Source organism: Sceloporus occidentalis, unplaced genomic scaffold (assembly GCF_023333645.1).
Source record: "Sceloporus occidentalis isolate IW3139 unplaced genomic scaffold, rSceOcc1.0.p SCAF_591, whole genome shotgun sequence".
NCBI classification, from domain to species: domain Eukaryota; kingdom Metazoa; phylum Chordata; class Lepidosauria; order Squamata; family Phrynosomatidae; genus Sceloporus; species Sceloporus occidentalis.
Genome location: NW_028317571.1, coordinates 35148 through 48191, shown reverse-complemented (window position 1 = coordinate 48191; position 13044 = coordinate 35148). Strand labels below are relative to the sequence as shown.

The 13044-nt window shown below is 45.9% G+C and overlaps 1 protein-coding gene across 1 annotated transcript in view; it reads right to left on the bottom strand.

Moving 5' to 3' along the window:
* Positions 1-4223: 4223 nt before the first annotated feature.
* LOC149271042 (uncharacterized) overlaps positions 4224-13044 on the bottom strand; it is a 30066-nt gene continuing 21245 nt past the window's right edge. The window contains exon 6 of the mRNA XM_089507678.1: positions 4224-4459. Coding sequence (XP_089363804.1) covers positions 4314-4459 — 146 coding nt within the window. The 3' untranslated portion in view covers positions 4224-4313. The remainder of the gene's footprint in view (positions 4460-13044) is intronic.

Genomic DNA, 13044 nt, shown 5'->3' with positions numbered 1-13044 from the left:
GGCTGCAATCCTTCCCAAGCCCAGCGTCCCATCCCCCCTAGCAAAGCAAAGCAAAGCTGACAGAACTACAGTTAAAGCAATTACACACAATATGAACAGTAACCAAAGAGAATGTGAATATTGATCAGTAATTGGCTTTGGAGTTCTGACAGGAGGATGGGACCTGTCTTCTAAGACCCCCCCCCACATGCTGAGCCTTGTGAGGAGGATGGGAACTGTCTTTTAAGACCCCCCCCCCACATGCTGAGCCTTGTGAGGAGGATGGGAACTGTCTTCTAAGACCCCCCCCCCCACATGCTGAGCCTTGTGAGGATGATGGGAACTGTCTTCTAAGACCTCCCCCCCCACATGCTGAGCCTTGGGAGGATGATGGGAACTGTCTTCTAAGACCTCCCCCCCCACTTGCTGAGCCTTGGGAGGATGATGGGAACTGTCTTCTAAGACCCCCCCCCCACATGCTGAGCCTTGTGAGGAGGATGGGAACTGTCTTCTAAGACCCCCCCCCCACATGCTGAGCCTTGTGAGGATGATGGGAACTGTCTTCTAAGACTTCCCCCCCCACATGCTGAGCCTTGTGAGGAGGATGGGAACTGTCTTCTAAGACCCCCCCCCCCCACATGCTGAGCCTTGTGAGGATGATGGGAACTGTCTTCTAAGACCTCCCCCCCCACATGCTGAGCCTTGGGAGGATGATGGGAACTGTCTTCTAAGACCCCCCCCACATGCTGAGCCTTGGGAGGATGATGGGAACTGTCTTCTAAGACCTCCCCCCCCCACATGCTGAGCCTTGTGAGGAGGATGGGAACTGTCTTCTAAGACCCCCCCCACCCACATGCTGAGCCTTGTGAGGAGGATGGGACCTGTCTTCTAAGACCCCCCCCCCCCACATGCTGAGCCTTGGGAGGATGATGGGAACTGTCTTCTAAGACCTCCCCCCCCCACATGCTGAGCCTTGTGAGGAGGATGGGAACTGTCTTCTAAGACCCCCCCCCAAATGCTGAGCCTTGTGAGGATGATGGGAACTGTCTTCTAAGACCTCCCCCCCCACATGCTGAGCCTTGTGAGGATGATGGGAACTGTCTTCTAAGACCCCCCCCCCACATGCTGAGCCTTGGGAGGATGATGGGAACTGTCTTCTAAGACCCCCCCACATGCTGAGCCTTGTGAGGAGGATGGGAACTGTCTTCTAAGACCCCCCCCCCCACATGCTGAACCTTGTGAGGATGATGGGACCTGTCTTCTAAGACCCCCCCACATGTTGAGCCTTGTGAGGAGGTGTAAGATCCAACAACTTCCACCAGTGATCCACAACAGCAACTTGCTTAAAAGCAGTGAAGTTTATTGAGATACAGATGAAAGTGATCAGACAGACTTTTCAGTGAAATCTGAAAGCCAAACCTCAAACACCAAGTTAAATGTACTCAAGCCCCCACCTTTTTTTCCTCTCCCGCCTTTTCTCCTCTCCACCTTCTTCCCCCCTTGCTTCCCAAGCTAACTAGGCTTGAGAAACCAACCTGACCTTGGACAGGCTCCGCAGATGTCTCCAGCTAATTAAACAGTGCATTCCAATCCTAGGCTGCAATCCTTCCCAAGCCCAGCGTCCCATCCCCCCTAGCAAAGCAAAGCAAAGCTGACAGAACTACAGTTAAAGCAATTACACACAATATGAACAGTAACCAAAGAGAATGTGAATATTGATCAGTAATTGGCTTTGGAGTTCTGACAGGAGGATGGGACCTGTCTTCTAAGACCCCCCCCCCCACATGCTGAGCCTTGTGAGGAGGATGGGAACTGTCTTTTAAGACCCCCCCCCACATGCTGAGCCTTGTGAGGAGGATGGGAACTGTCTTCTAAGACCCCCCCCCCACATGCTGAGCCTTGTGAGGATGATGGGAACTGTCTTCTAAGACTCCCCCCCACATGCTGAGCCTTGTGAGGAGGATGGGAACTGTCTTCTAAGACCCCCCCCCCACATGCTGAGCCTTGTGAGGAGGATGGGAACTGTCTTCTAAGACTCCCCCCCACATGCTGAGCCTTGTGAGGAGGATGGGAACTGTCTTCTAAGACCCCCCCCCCACATGCTGAGCCTTGTGAGGAGGATGGGAACTGTCTTCTAAGACTCCCCCCCACATGCTGAGCCTTGTGAGGATGATGGGAACTGTCTTCTAAGACCTCCCCCCCCCCCCACATGCTGAGCCTTGTGAGGAGGATGGGAACTGTCTTCTAAGACTCCCCCCCACATGCTGAGCCTTGTGAGGATGATGGGAACTGTCTTCTAAGACCTCCCCCCCCCCCCACATGCTGAGCCTTGTGAGGAGGATGGGAACTGTCTTTTAAACCCCCTACCCACATGCTGAGCCTTGTGAGGAGGATGGGAACTGTCTTTTAAACCCCCTACCCACATGCTGAGCCTTGTGAGGATGATGGGACCTGTCTTCTAAGACCCCCCCCCCACATGCTGAGCCTTGTGAGGAGGATGGGAACTGTCTTCTAAGACTCCCCCCCACATGCTGAGCCTTGTGAGGATGATGGGAACTGTCTTCTAAGACCTCCCCCCCCCCACATGCTGAGCCTTGTGAGGAGGATGGGAACTGTCTTTTAAACCCCCTACCCACATGCTGAGCCTTGTGAGGAGGATGGGAACTGTCTTTTAAACCCCCTACCCACATGCTGAGCCTTGTGAGGATGATGGGACCTGTCTTCTAAGACCCCCCCCCCAACATGCTGAGCCTTGTGAGGAGGATGGGAACTGTCTTCTAAGACCCCCCCCAACATGCTGAGCCTTGTGAGGATGATGGGACCTGTCTTCTAAGACCTCCCCCCCCCCACATGCTGAGCCTTGTGAGGAGGATGGGAACTGTCTTATTAGACCCCCCCCAACATGCTGAGCCTTGTGAGGATGATGGGACCTGTCTTCTAAGACCTCCCCCCCCCCACATGCTGAGCCTTGTGAGGAGGATGGGAACTGTCTTCTAAGACCCCCCCCCCACATGCTGAGCCTTGTGAGGATGATGATTTAATAAATTAATACATATATTTAATAAATTAATATATCCCTGCAGCTTCAATCATTAAATATATCCAATAAATTAATAAATGTCTTCTTGCAGCTCCAGTGGCTCCGTTCCTCTCTCTTGGGAAGGTTCCAGATGGTGAGGCTGGGGGACAGCTGCTCCCGTAAAAGAGAGCTGACATCGGGCGTCCCTCAAGGCGCCATTCTGTCCCCATGCTGTTTAACATTTACATGAAGCCGCTGGGAGAGATCATCCGGAGCCATGGAGCCCGGTGTTATCAGTACGGTGATGACACCCAGATCTATCTCTCCATGTCTCCCACTGACACAGTGACTAAGGATGGCATCTCTCCTCTGGATGCCCCTCTGGGGTCAGTAATGGGCTGGATGAAGGAAAACAAACTCAGGCTGAATGCAGAGAAAAGAGACAGGGAAATTTGCCATCCAGTCCTGGACGGGGTGACACTTGCCCTAAAGGCCAAAGTCCGCAGTTTGGGAGTGCACACCCAGAGACAGACCCACATTTTGTCTTGATTCGTGCAGCACAGCAGCCGTATCAGCCTCTCTCCCCAAAGCATCTCTCAGGATTTCCCATGGCTGAGCTAAACCACTAGTTCTGCATCAATGGCAGTTTCACTTCATTTCCATTTCGACAACAACTCAAATGATCACTTATCATTTGAATGATGTTTTGCTCAGAGTTCCCCAGCTTTGCGGACAGAGAAACTTTATAAACAAGAGCTGACACTGTACTTATTCTCACATTTGGCGCAGCAAACGTAAGGCTGGAGAGTTTGCATTTTACATTCAGAAATCCTAGACCATCTCCTTGTCCTTCCCACAACTCTTTGTGATTGTCAATCAGAGACACTGATAGGACACTCTAATTTTGTCAGATCTTTCTGAGAGGCCTCATTTGGCTTTAGTGATACTTGGAAGACAAAGTGATCACTCCAAGTAGATCACTATTGATTAAGATAGTGGGGAACATCACAAAGTTTAAAGGTCTACCAATGTCTACCAAAAACATGTCAGCAGTGGAAAGCCAAGTTCTTGCACAGATTTGCCACAAACACAGAGCAATCTCTGAGCCCTAAAATGCGCAGAAGGATGTCAGGATGCAACACGTGGAAATGTGGCTTCTGCAGAAAAGCATCCTTTTGGGTAACAAGTATCACAAACTTTATTAAACAAGATTAAGAATTCCAGGTTTCCAAAAGAAGTAGTAAGAAAAACATGCCCTGATGCACATTAATTCTTCTTCACAGTCTCATAGTACAGATATCTGTCCCTTCATGAGCTATGTCTGGTTTGCTAAGTCTTCTTCTGTTGTTTTGTAGACTTTGTTAAGGAAGACTTCCACTTTATTTTCACCTAAAGAGCAGATATCCAGGATACAGATGACATGCTGTTTCTCCAGATCAGCAGCTGCTTTGACAACTTCATCTAGAGTGCAAACACAGACAGTGACATGAGTATGTTTTGCTCCATGTCTGGAAGAAACATTACCTCTTCTAAATGGGACTTTAAAAGAAAAGATGGCCCTGGACAGAGGGGCCTATGGGGCGCTGTTGTCACGTGACAGGGGTTGGCCAAGGGTGCACTGGCCATATGCGCCTCACCCCTAGCATGTGACGAAGGCATCAAAATGGCGGCGCCCTGTACAAACGGGTGCCGCCATTTTGACATGATGGACGCTCAGTGTCCGCACGTCGCCCCACCCGCTTTTTGCGGGTTCTTTTTGCCGCGTGAGGATGCTGCATGGTTTGTCCTCTGTGGCTTCCTCACATGGCAAAACAAGGCACTGGCAGACAGCCCTTTTTGGGCGGTCTCTACCCCACCGATGTGAACTAAACAAGAAACTAAGGCCTGTTACAGACTGCCAAAATAAAGCTGCTTCGGGTCTCTTTGGAGTTATGCTATTTAAATGATGCATGCATCCTAAGAATCCGGAAGCTGCACCAAAGCTGCACTCCAGTGCTTAGGAATGGAGTGTGGCTTTGGCAATCTTTCATGTCAGGCATTCTAGCAACAAGACAAAGTTGTGGCAGAAAACCCAGCCTCTATGGCTAAGAGCAAAGGACTGCTGAGTGTGAGGCAGGAGAACAATGTGGGGGGGAACCTGTGGCCTGGGCATAGTGCTCTTCCTTTCCTCTCACATCTCTTTGCCTATCCTGGGCTGCAACAGGAGATCACCCAGTATACGATATCTCTTTTGCTGCATGCAGAGAACTGTCCTCCAGTTTCATAAAAATCTAAGACGACAAAGTGATTTGCACAAAAAACAAGGCGTCCATCTCTTTTCGGTCTTGCATTTCTAGAGCGACTGACAATTCCTTTTACGCTCCATTAGAGAAGATGGCACTAATAAGCCAGAAAACGTAATTCAGAATCATCTCCTAGTCTGTAGGCCAAATATTCAAACCCTGCTCACTTTGCAGACACAATGATACAGGCAAACATCTGCAGGGAAAGATAGTCAATGAAGCGTGTGAGCATCTTTCTGCAATTATTTACAGTTGCTAAATAACAAATGGAAGGAAGGAAAAGAAAGGAAAGCACCTGAAAGAGTCACTGTTTGCTCAGAGTGCTGCTACTTCCTCAGGGAGGATATATATTAATTCATTGGGACATGTATGAATGTAAAATGGTGCAGTGCTGACAGGTGCAAGAGGCAGCAATGAGGGTAGAAGAACTGGCTTAAAATACAATGGTTCTGAAGGCAACTCTATATTCAAGTTTCTGTGAAGGGGCCTCTTGGACAGCAAACATTTGTTTACAACTACAGCTGCTTGCTGTGGAAGAGATAACAACTGTCATATGAAACTAACCTCTGCCATCAGCACCATCCAGAAATGCCTACCTGAAGGCTAAACTCTCTCAGAGCGCCCTTCTTTGTTCAGAGTCTGCTGTGGGCATGAAGCATTGCTTGCGCGAGACGCTGCATGGCTGCTGGATGCAGCTTCAGTTGGAAACACATGGGACTCTTCAGGACAACCTACGGGCAGGAAAGCAACATCTATAGCTATGTCACGATTGATGCCTGTATAAAAGAAAGTTGCCTTTTGTTACTAGATCAAGTAACTATTTTGTTGTCTTCATCAAATCTTGTACACAAAGGCAGCTTAAAGCCAAGGACAGGAAAACTGTTCATCTGCTAGAGGCCTTTAGCCACAACCCTCCAAAAGTCTTGGGGGCCGGTAGTTGCTTACCAAGAATAGCCACTTGATAGTATTCAGGAGGACAGGCGCTTCCCAAGTCAGCCATTTCCCCTTCTGTGACACACTCTTTGGGTTTCCATCTGGCTGCCTGGAGATTGTATTGTTGCATAAGGAGTTCTCTGTGTGTGTCATTAAATTTACAAGGAAAGCTTTCTGGGGAAACGCTGCTGTAGTCTAAATGTTGTGTTAAGTTGTCTTTTACTGCTGCCCAGAGAGCACCAGGAATTAGGGCACATCTTCTCTGGTTGAACTCTCACAGACACACCAGCTCTTTCTTTGTCATCTGCCAATATGAAGATAGAATATGTGCTGTTAATATCCCATTATTGCGCAGCTCAGTCTTGCTGTTAGTTTTGAATATATATCTCCCAGCCAGCACTGTGACTCCTAGAAACTCCATCTTGCCTAAGTGAAGCCGAGCAAAACATGGTTAAACAGGCCATCAAGCCAGAAACACACTGGCCATCATCCTTTAGTACTGTATGTAGAATAGGAGGGACTCCTGGCATCTTGTTAGAATCCGGAAGTCTTCTACCAGATGCATTCAAGCTGTGGATGCTGGGGATGGGTTGCGCTTGGCATAGCTTCTAGAGATGGTGATATGGAGTACTAGGCTGGACCAGGTGGGAGTTATCTAGTGTCCTTGAGAGGCTGGCCTGCAGCGACTTGGAATGCAGTTTCGTTTCTCAGGGGATAGAGATGGAGGATGGGAACTAGTGCTGGGAAGGAGGGGTCCTGTTGCGCGGGCTTTTGCTAGGGGTGGAGTGCTTTGGCTTCGGGGGGAACTTACGCATTGCTTTTGCTGGGAGGGGTCAGTCTCAGCTTAGAAGCCGGTGATGAGGAATGGCCGGTCTTGGGACCTTCAATAAAGTCCTGTTGTTTCATTAAACAAGCTCCAGGATTCTGGTCCCAGACTCTGACACATCTGCTCCCTGAGAAGGGAACGCCTGGAAACACATTTCCACCAGCTAAGCCTCTGCTATTCAACGGATCCACGCCAGAGACAGCTCCACTGAAAGCACTACTGTCCCTGCTGAACATATCGATCGTGCACAATAGACCCTTCTTACACAACCCATAGCATTGTGCTCATAACGTCTGGCAAGAAACATTTGGTCCAAATAGTATCCTAGATATCCTTTTGGTCTTAGTTTGGAAAGATCCCTTTTTCTTGCAGCCAATTACTCTGATTCCTACTCTAAGCCAAGAGCATCTCCTTTCTGTGGCATTAGGTTCTTCCCTCTTTAAGTTGCTTTTAGATGTAACCAACAATTTGCCAGCCCAGTTTGGGTAATGCATCTTTTTAGCTTTGTAATAAGCTGCATTCATTTATTCTAAGGTCTGATTCATGATCTTCTTCTTCATTTCATGACCTGAGTGCTGTAGTTCTTGCTGTAGTTCACTGTTACTTTTGGCTAAAGATAAATATGCCATCAGCTGTTTGAAGCCTCCTTCCTTCTTATAATAACTATGAGTTACAGCCTTTCACATCATGGATGGTGCATACACTCCACAGGAATAACTGCAGCCCAAAGTCAATGACCACTGCTCCTACTTTAGCATTAGGTTGGCAACATGGATGGAATAGGAGCAGCTCTATTAACTTTGCTTTGCTTTCTACTCTGTACCTAAGATGATGGTGACACTTCTTTTAGGGTTCAGCTTTTAAGAAACAAGGTACTTAGTTCCAGAGGACTGTCTGGCTTCCTCCAGGTCTTGGCTTTTGTTCTCTCAAAGTAGGTTTCCTTTTAAAAGTTCATCCAACCTTTAAAAAAGTCCCAGGAGTGGTCACAGAATTACTTGGTCATGCCTTCAATATTCACAAACCTTATTATGTGGACATCGGAGGCGTTTTTCTCCTTCATGTTAAGAGTCAAAATAAGAAAAAAAACCACTTGCTCTAATTTGTTTTTCTTTACTTTAAAGGAGCTGCGCTGGAGTCTGTGCGCTACTTATCTGGCTCACACATGTCATGTTTAACTCCTGTTTACACCATTCCTGTCCTACTCTCATCCCCTGCAAACTGCACTTAGCGCACCTAAGGAAACATACAGGATCTGCAAGAGAGCCACTTGTCGCTTCCTGAGACAAGACCAGTTTGATTAAGAACACTTACTAATCATGTCCTTGTCCAGGTAATAAGTTGTGACTGGATGAGAATCTAATGAGCAGGCAGGTGTAGACCCTGGTGATAAGGTAAGTAAACCAGGTGATTGTATGAACTAATTAGAAAGGTATAATTGCCTTGTGGGTCTACTGGGTCTTGGGAGCATTCATTGAATCCTGCTCTCATGGTAATGTATGCATGCTGCTGAATCAAGATTTTGTACTGTGCCATTCATATTTGCTATTGTTTTGAGACTTCTGTTAAGTAAAGTTTTGTTCAATTTCCTCAAACCTCTGCTGTCATTTTTCTTTAATACTCACACCCCAACAGTCCTGTTGTTTTCCTTTTGGCCCTCTGCAAATCACTGTATGTGAGAAAAAGCAAGTCCTCAACTGTCTCATCATTTAAACCAAGGCCTGTGTTTGCCAGAATCAATACCTATATGAGCAATGCAACCATTCCCATTAAGAATGGCCTTTTTGCTTCTCTGCTAGGAGCTTGCTTGAAGTGCAATGCCTGGCAGCAGCACAAACCAGCGTAAGAAACCATGGAAGACTGTTATCCCACTGCTAGACAAAGCTCCAGAGTTTGCTGTTGTAAATACAATACTAGCACAAGGACAACTCAAATACACTCATCATTTCAGAGCCTCAAGTGGCAAAACACAGTGTTTCAGACTAGAGATAATTGCTAGGCATTCTGATATCCTTTTGGGTAAGACAGACCAGGAAACCAAATAGGACATAATTGTCAACCATGAACTTATAGCTTAAACCCATAAACATGTATTTTTCCACTGGCAGAAAATACAAGTGGAATTTTTCTAGCCTAGATATGGATTGGACTACAGTCCATTTAGAAACTAAATGGCACTGAACTACAGAAACTCTTTACCAATAGTACAATCACGCATGGACAGTATGTGGTTAAACAGGTATTGTTTCCTTGTCTTTTACGATGCTTAGGTAAGACCTAAAGCAGTATATGTTCAACCAACATTGAAGAAAACAAAACGTTATAGATTATTACAGTTGGCCCTCAGTATGCGCAGACTTGCCATCTGTGGAGCCAAGTATCCACGGATGGCAAGCGCGCATTGTCCCCAATGGGTGCGTGTGGCTGCGCTACCATTAGAGACAGTCCCCTTTGTCCTGTGGCGGCGCTTGCACATTGCCATGCTGCCATTAAGTTCTGTTGTCTCCAATGGCAGCACGGCTGTGCCCACATGTTGCCACCGAAGAATGGGGGCCCTAATGGTGGCAGAGCTGCATGTATGTGCTGCCGTTGGGGACTACACAGGCTTGAGCATCTGCAGATTGTAGTATCCAGGGTGTGTGTGTGTGTCTAGAACAGACCAGGATGATCAAAGGTCTGCCAACACAAGCTTAATAGATGAACGTTTAAGAGAAAGTCTAGACAATTACATTATTCCGGCATTAGATCTGAGTCAAGCTCAGCAGCAGAAATATATGCATTATGGACGAGTTCAATGACTCGTTGGATATAGTCCCTTAAGGCAATCTTTGCACATGTTACAAATTATTGCCATCCAATTTGTACTGTCTGTATCAAATTTCCAAACAGCACCATCAAAATTATGTATTAATAGGAAGAACTGTAATTAAGAACCGTGTGTTTGCAAAAGTAATTCCTACCCACTAATTCCCAGCCTTTTTATTTACAGGAAAAGATGAAAATAAACCTTGAAACACTTAGGTCTAACGAAAAAGGAGGAAAGCTGCCAAGTAATTTGTCTTTTTAATGGATACTAACTTCCTTCCAGGAATTACTAATAAGAAGGAAAGAGCGGGATACAAATAAATAAATGAATCAATAGTTAAAATGCACTTGAACAGTAGAGAGAGAACTATGAATAAAGAAAAACCCAAATTATCCTGGGTCAGTGATGGTGAACCTTTTTGAGGCCGAGTGCCGAAGCTGTAACCCAAAACCCACTTATTCATTGCAAAGTGCCCTGTCCCTCTGGCTTTCTAGTAACAAACTCTGGCAAACTCTGTGCTGGGAGGATGGCACATGTGCCCACAGAGAGGGCTCCGAGTGCCACCTCTGGCACGCGTCCCATAGGTTCACCATCACTGTCCTAGGTTTTATAATGCACCCAATGCAACCTATCAGTAGTTTCTTGCTTGAAGCGTTTCAAAAGACAGAGAAGACTGGCAGACACCTCAACTGCTGAGGTCAAATTCAGTCCCATGGCAAAGTTATGCTATCCGTGCTTCTGGCTTCATGATACGAAATGCAGTGAAGCATGTCTATTTTTGCTGTTTTATGAAGTGAAGCTGCATATGTTAAAACAGCACTGAAATTCAGTAATGAAACCAATTATTTTGGCTAAACATTTTCTATCTCCATGGAACAGCTGGGTAAACAGTATGTTCAATGACAGATCATATCAAGATGAATTACTCTTCACATTATTTAATCCACGATCACTTTAGTGGTGTTTAGAGCTTCCAATATATTTAAGGAGCAGTCAGACTCATGGAGTTTGTCCAGATAGAAGCATGATACTATCCCTCTTCCCAATCTTGGGCCTGTTAGAGACTGCCAAAATAAAGCTGCTTTGGGTCTCTTTGGAGGTATGCTGTTTAAATGATGCATGCATCCTAAGAATCCGGAAGCTGCACCAAAGCTGCACTCCAGTGCTTAGGAATGGAGTATGGCTTTGGAGCGACTTCCAGACTCTTAGGACCCATGCATCATTTAACAGCATACCTCCAAAGAGACCCCAAGCAGCTTTATTTTGGCAGTCTGTAACAGGCCAATGTCTCACTCCAATTTCCTGTATTAGAGTGATTAAGTAATAAACTCAGTTTGCATCACTGGACCCATGACATCCAGACGCCCATCTAGAACATGGCTCCTAGGCATGCATACAGAAACCACACTGACAAAGGAAGAAGTGTCATTGTCACAACAAAGTTGAACCATATCTTGGAAGCTGACAGACGAATGTTTGATACCACATTTTATGCAATGATTGCTGGCCTGTTTCTACACAATTCAAAGTGCTCATTATAATCTGGAAGCCCCAAATAGCTTAGGCCCAGGCTATCTGATAGGCTCTGTCTCCCTATAAGAGCCTGGGAAAAGAGCGGGATACAAACAAACAAACAAATAGGCCCTACGATCTGCAGGAGAAGCCCTTCTCTTACTTCCACTACCTTCACAGACACAACGAGTGGGACACAAAATAGGGCCTCGAGAACTTTGTAACTGAACAAAGATCTTCAAATGAAGATTAGAACATCAGAACTGCTGAACATCAGGAATTTCAACTCTACTTTCTATGGGAACAACTGGGATAGCATATGTATACACAAATGCAACCCCAAAACATGCGTTAATTAGCATACACTAACAACTGCTTTGTGTATGGCCACTATTGATAACTTATGTTGTAGGTTTTTTTTTTCATCCATCCTTTCAAAACAATGGCATAACATACATTTTCACATTGTGAACAGGATTTACGTCTAAAGGAAGGAATCATAGAATCCTAGACCTGGAAGAGACCCCAAGAAGGGCCCTGACCCAGTCCAACCCCCTTCTTCTGCCATGCAGGAAATCCAAATCAAAGCATCCCCTGAGACAGATGGCCATCCAGCCTCTGCTTGAAGACCTCCAAGGAAGAAGACTCCATTACACTCCGAGGAAGGAGTGTGTTTCACTGTCAAACAGCCCTTACTGTTCAAGATGCCTTTGATTTTAAGAAAACACATGTTAAGCTGCTAAAGAGCAGGAGGGAGCACTAAAAGGCATTTACCCAGAGAACACAAACTCCTCCTCAGCTCTTCTTTAGAGTCCACCTCGAAGACCATTCCCTGCTGTCTGGCACTTAGCACTGAGAAACAGAACACACTCACAAGACTGAAAAGCTATTCAGAATGAGCCACTTACATCATTTTCTTCTATGCTGATCTTGTGAAGTAATACTTAGATGTCACAGGAGAAGGGTCTCTTGTCCTGAAAAGGAGTAGTAAACCCATATCACTGTATTTAGTGGGCAGTGTGGATCTTTCAATAAAAACCTGGTTATCTATTATGGGCTCAGATTGGATTACTATATTGTTTTCTGAATGGAAACTAGTAAAAACCTTGTTTTGCAAATGATGATTCCTCTCTGCATTGGGACATCTTAAGCAAAATACCTTAACTGCAGAATTGCAGCAAGTGATGGCAGAGCGATAGGTCAAGCGCTGGATTTGCATTAAGTTCACAAGAGGAAACCTGACCACTGTGGACCAACTCCTTCCTGAGAGAGGATAGTTTCCATCCACCCCACATAATAATAATAATAATAATAATAATAATAATAATAATAATAATGTTTTATTAATAGACTGCTATTCCGCAATGATCATAGCGGTGTACATGAAGCGGAATCTACCCTATTCCCAGTTCCTCAGGCTAAGAAGGACTTGCTCTGGCTTAATGGAATTGGACAGACAAGACAAAACTCTAACAGACCAATTTGCAGTTCGAGGAAGGGCTTGAAACAGGCTTACTTTAAAGTAAGGAAAATGGAAAGAAGGAGCCTGTTCCTGAAAAAACAGAGAGAATGTATATATCCATCATGTATAAGAGACACACAAGATACATACAGACTGTTACCCTGAAATATTGGGACTTACTCCAGGACATCCCTGGGTGCTCCAAAACACCCTTTTGGTTTAGAAACG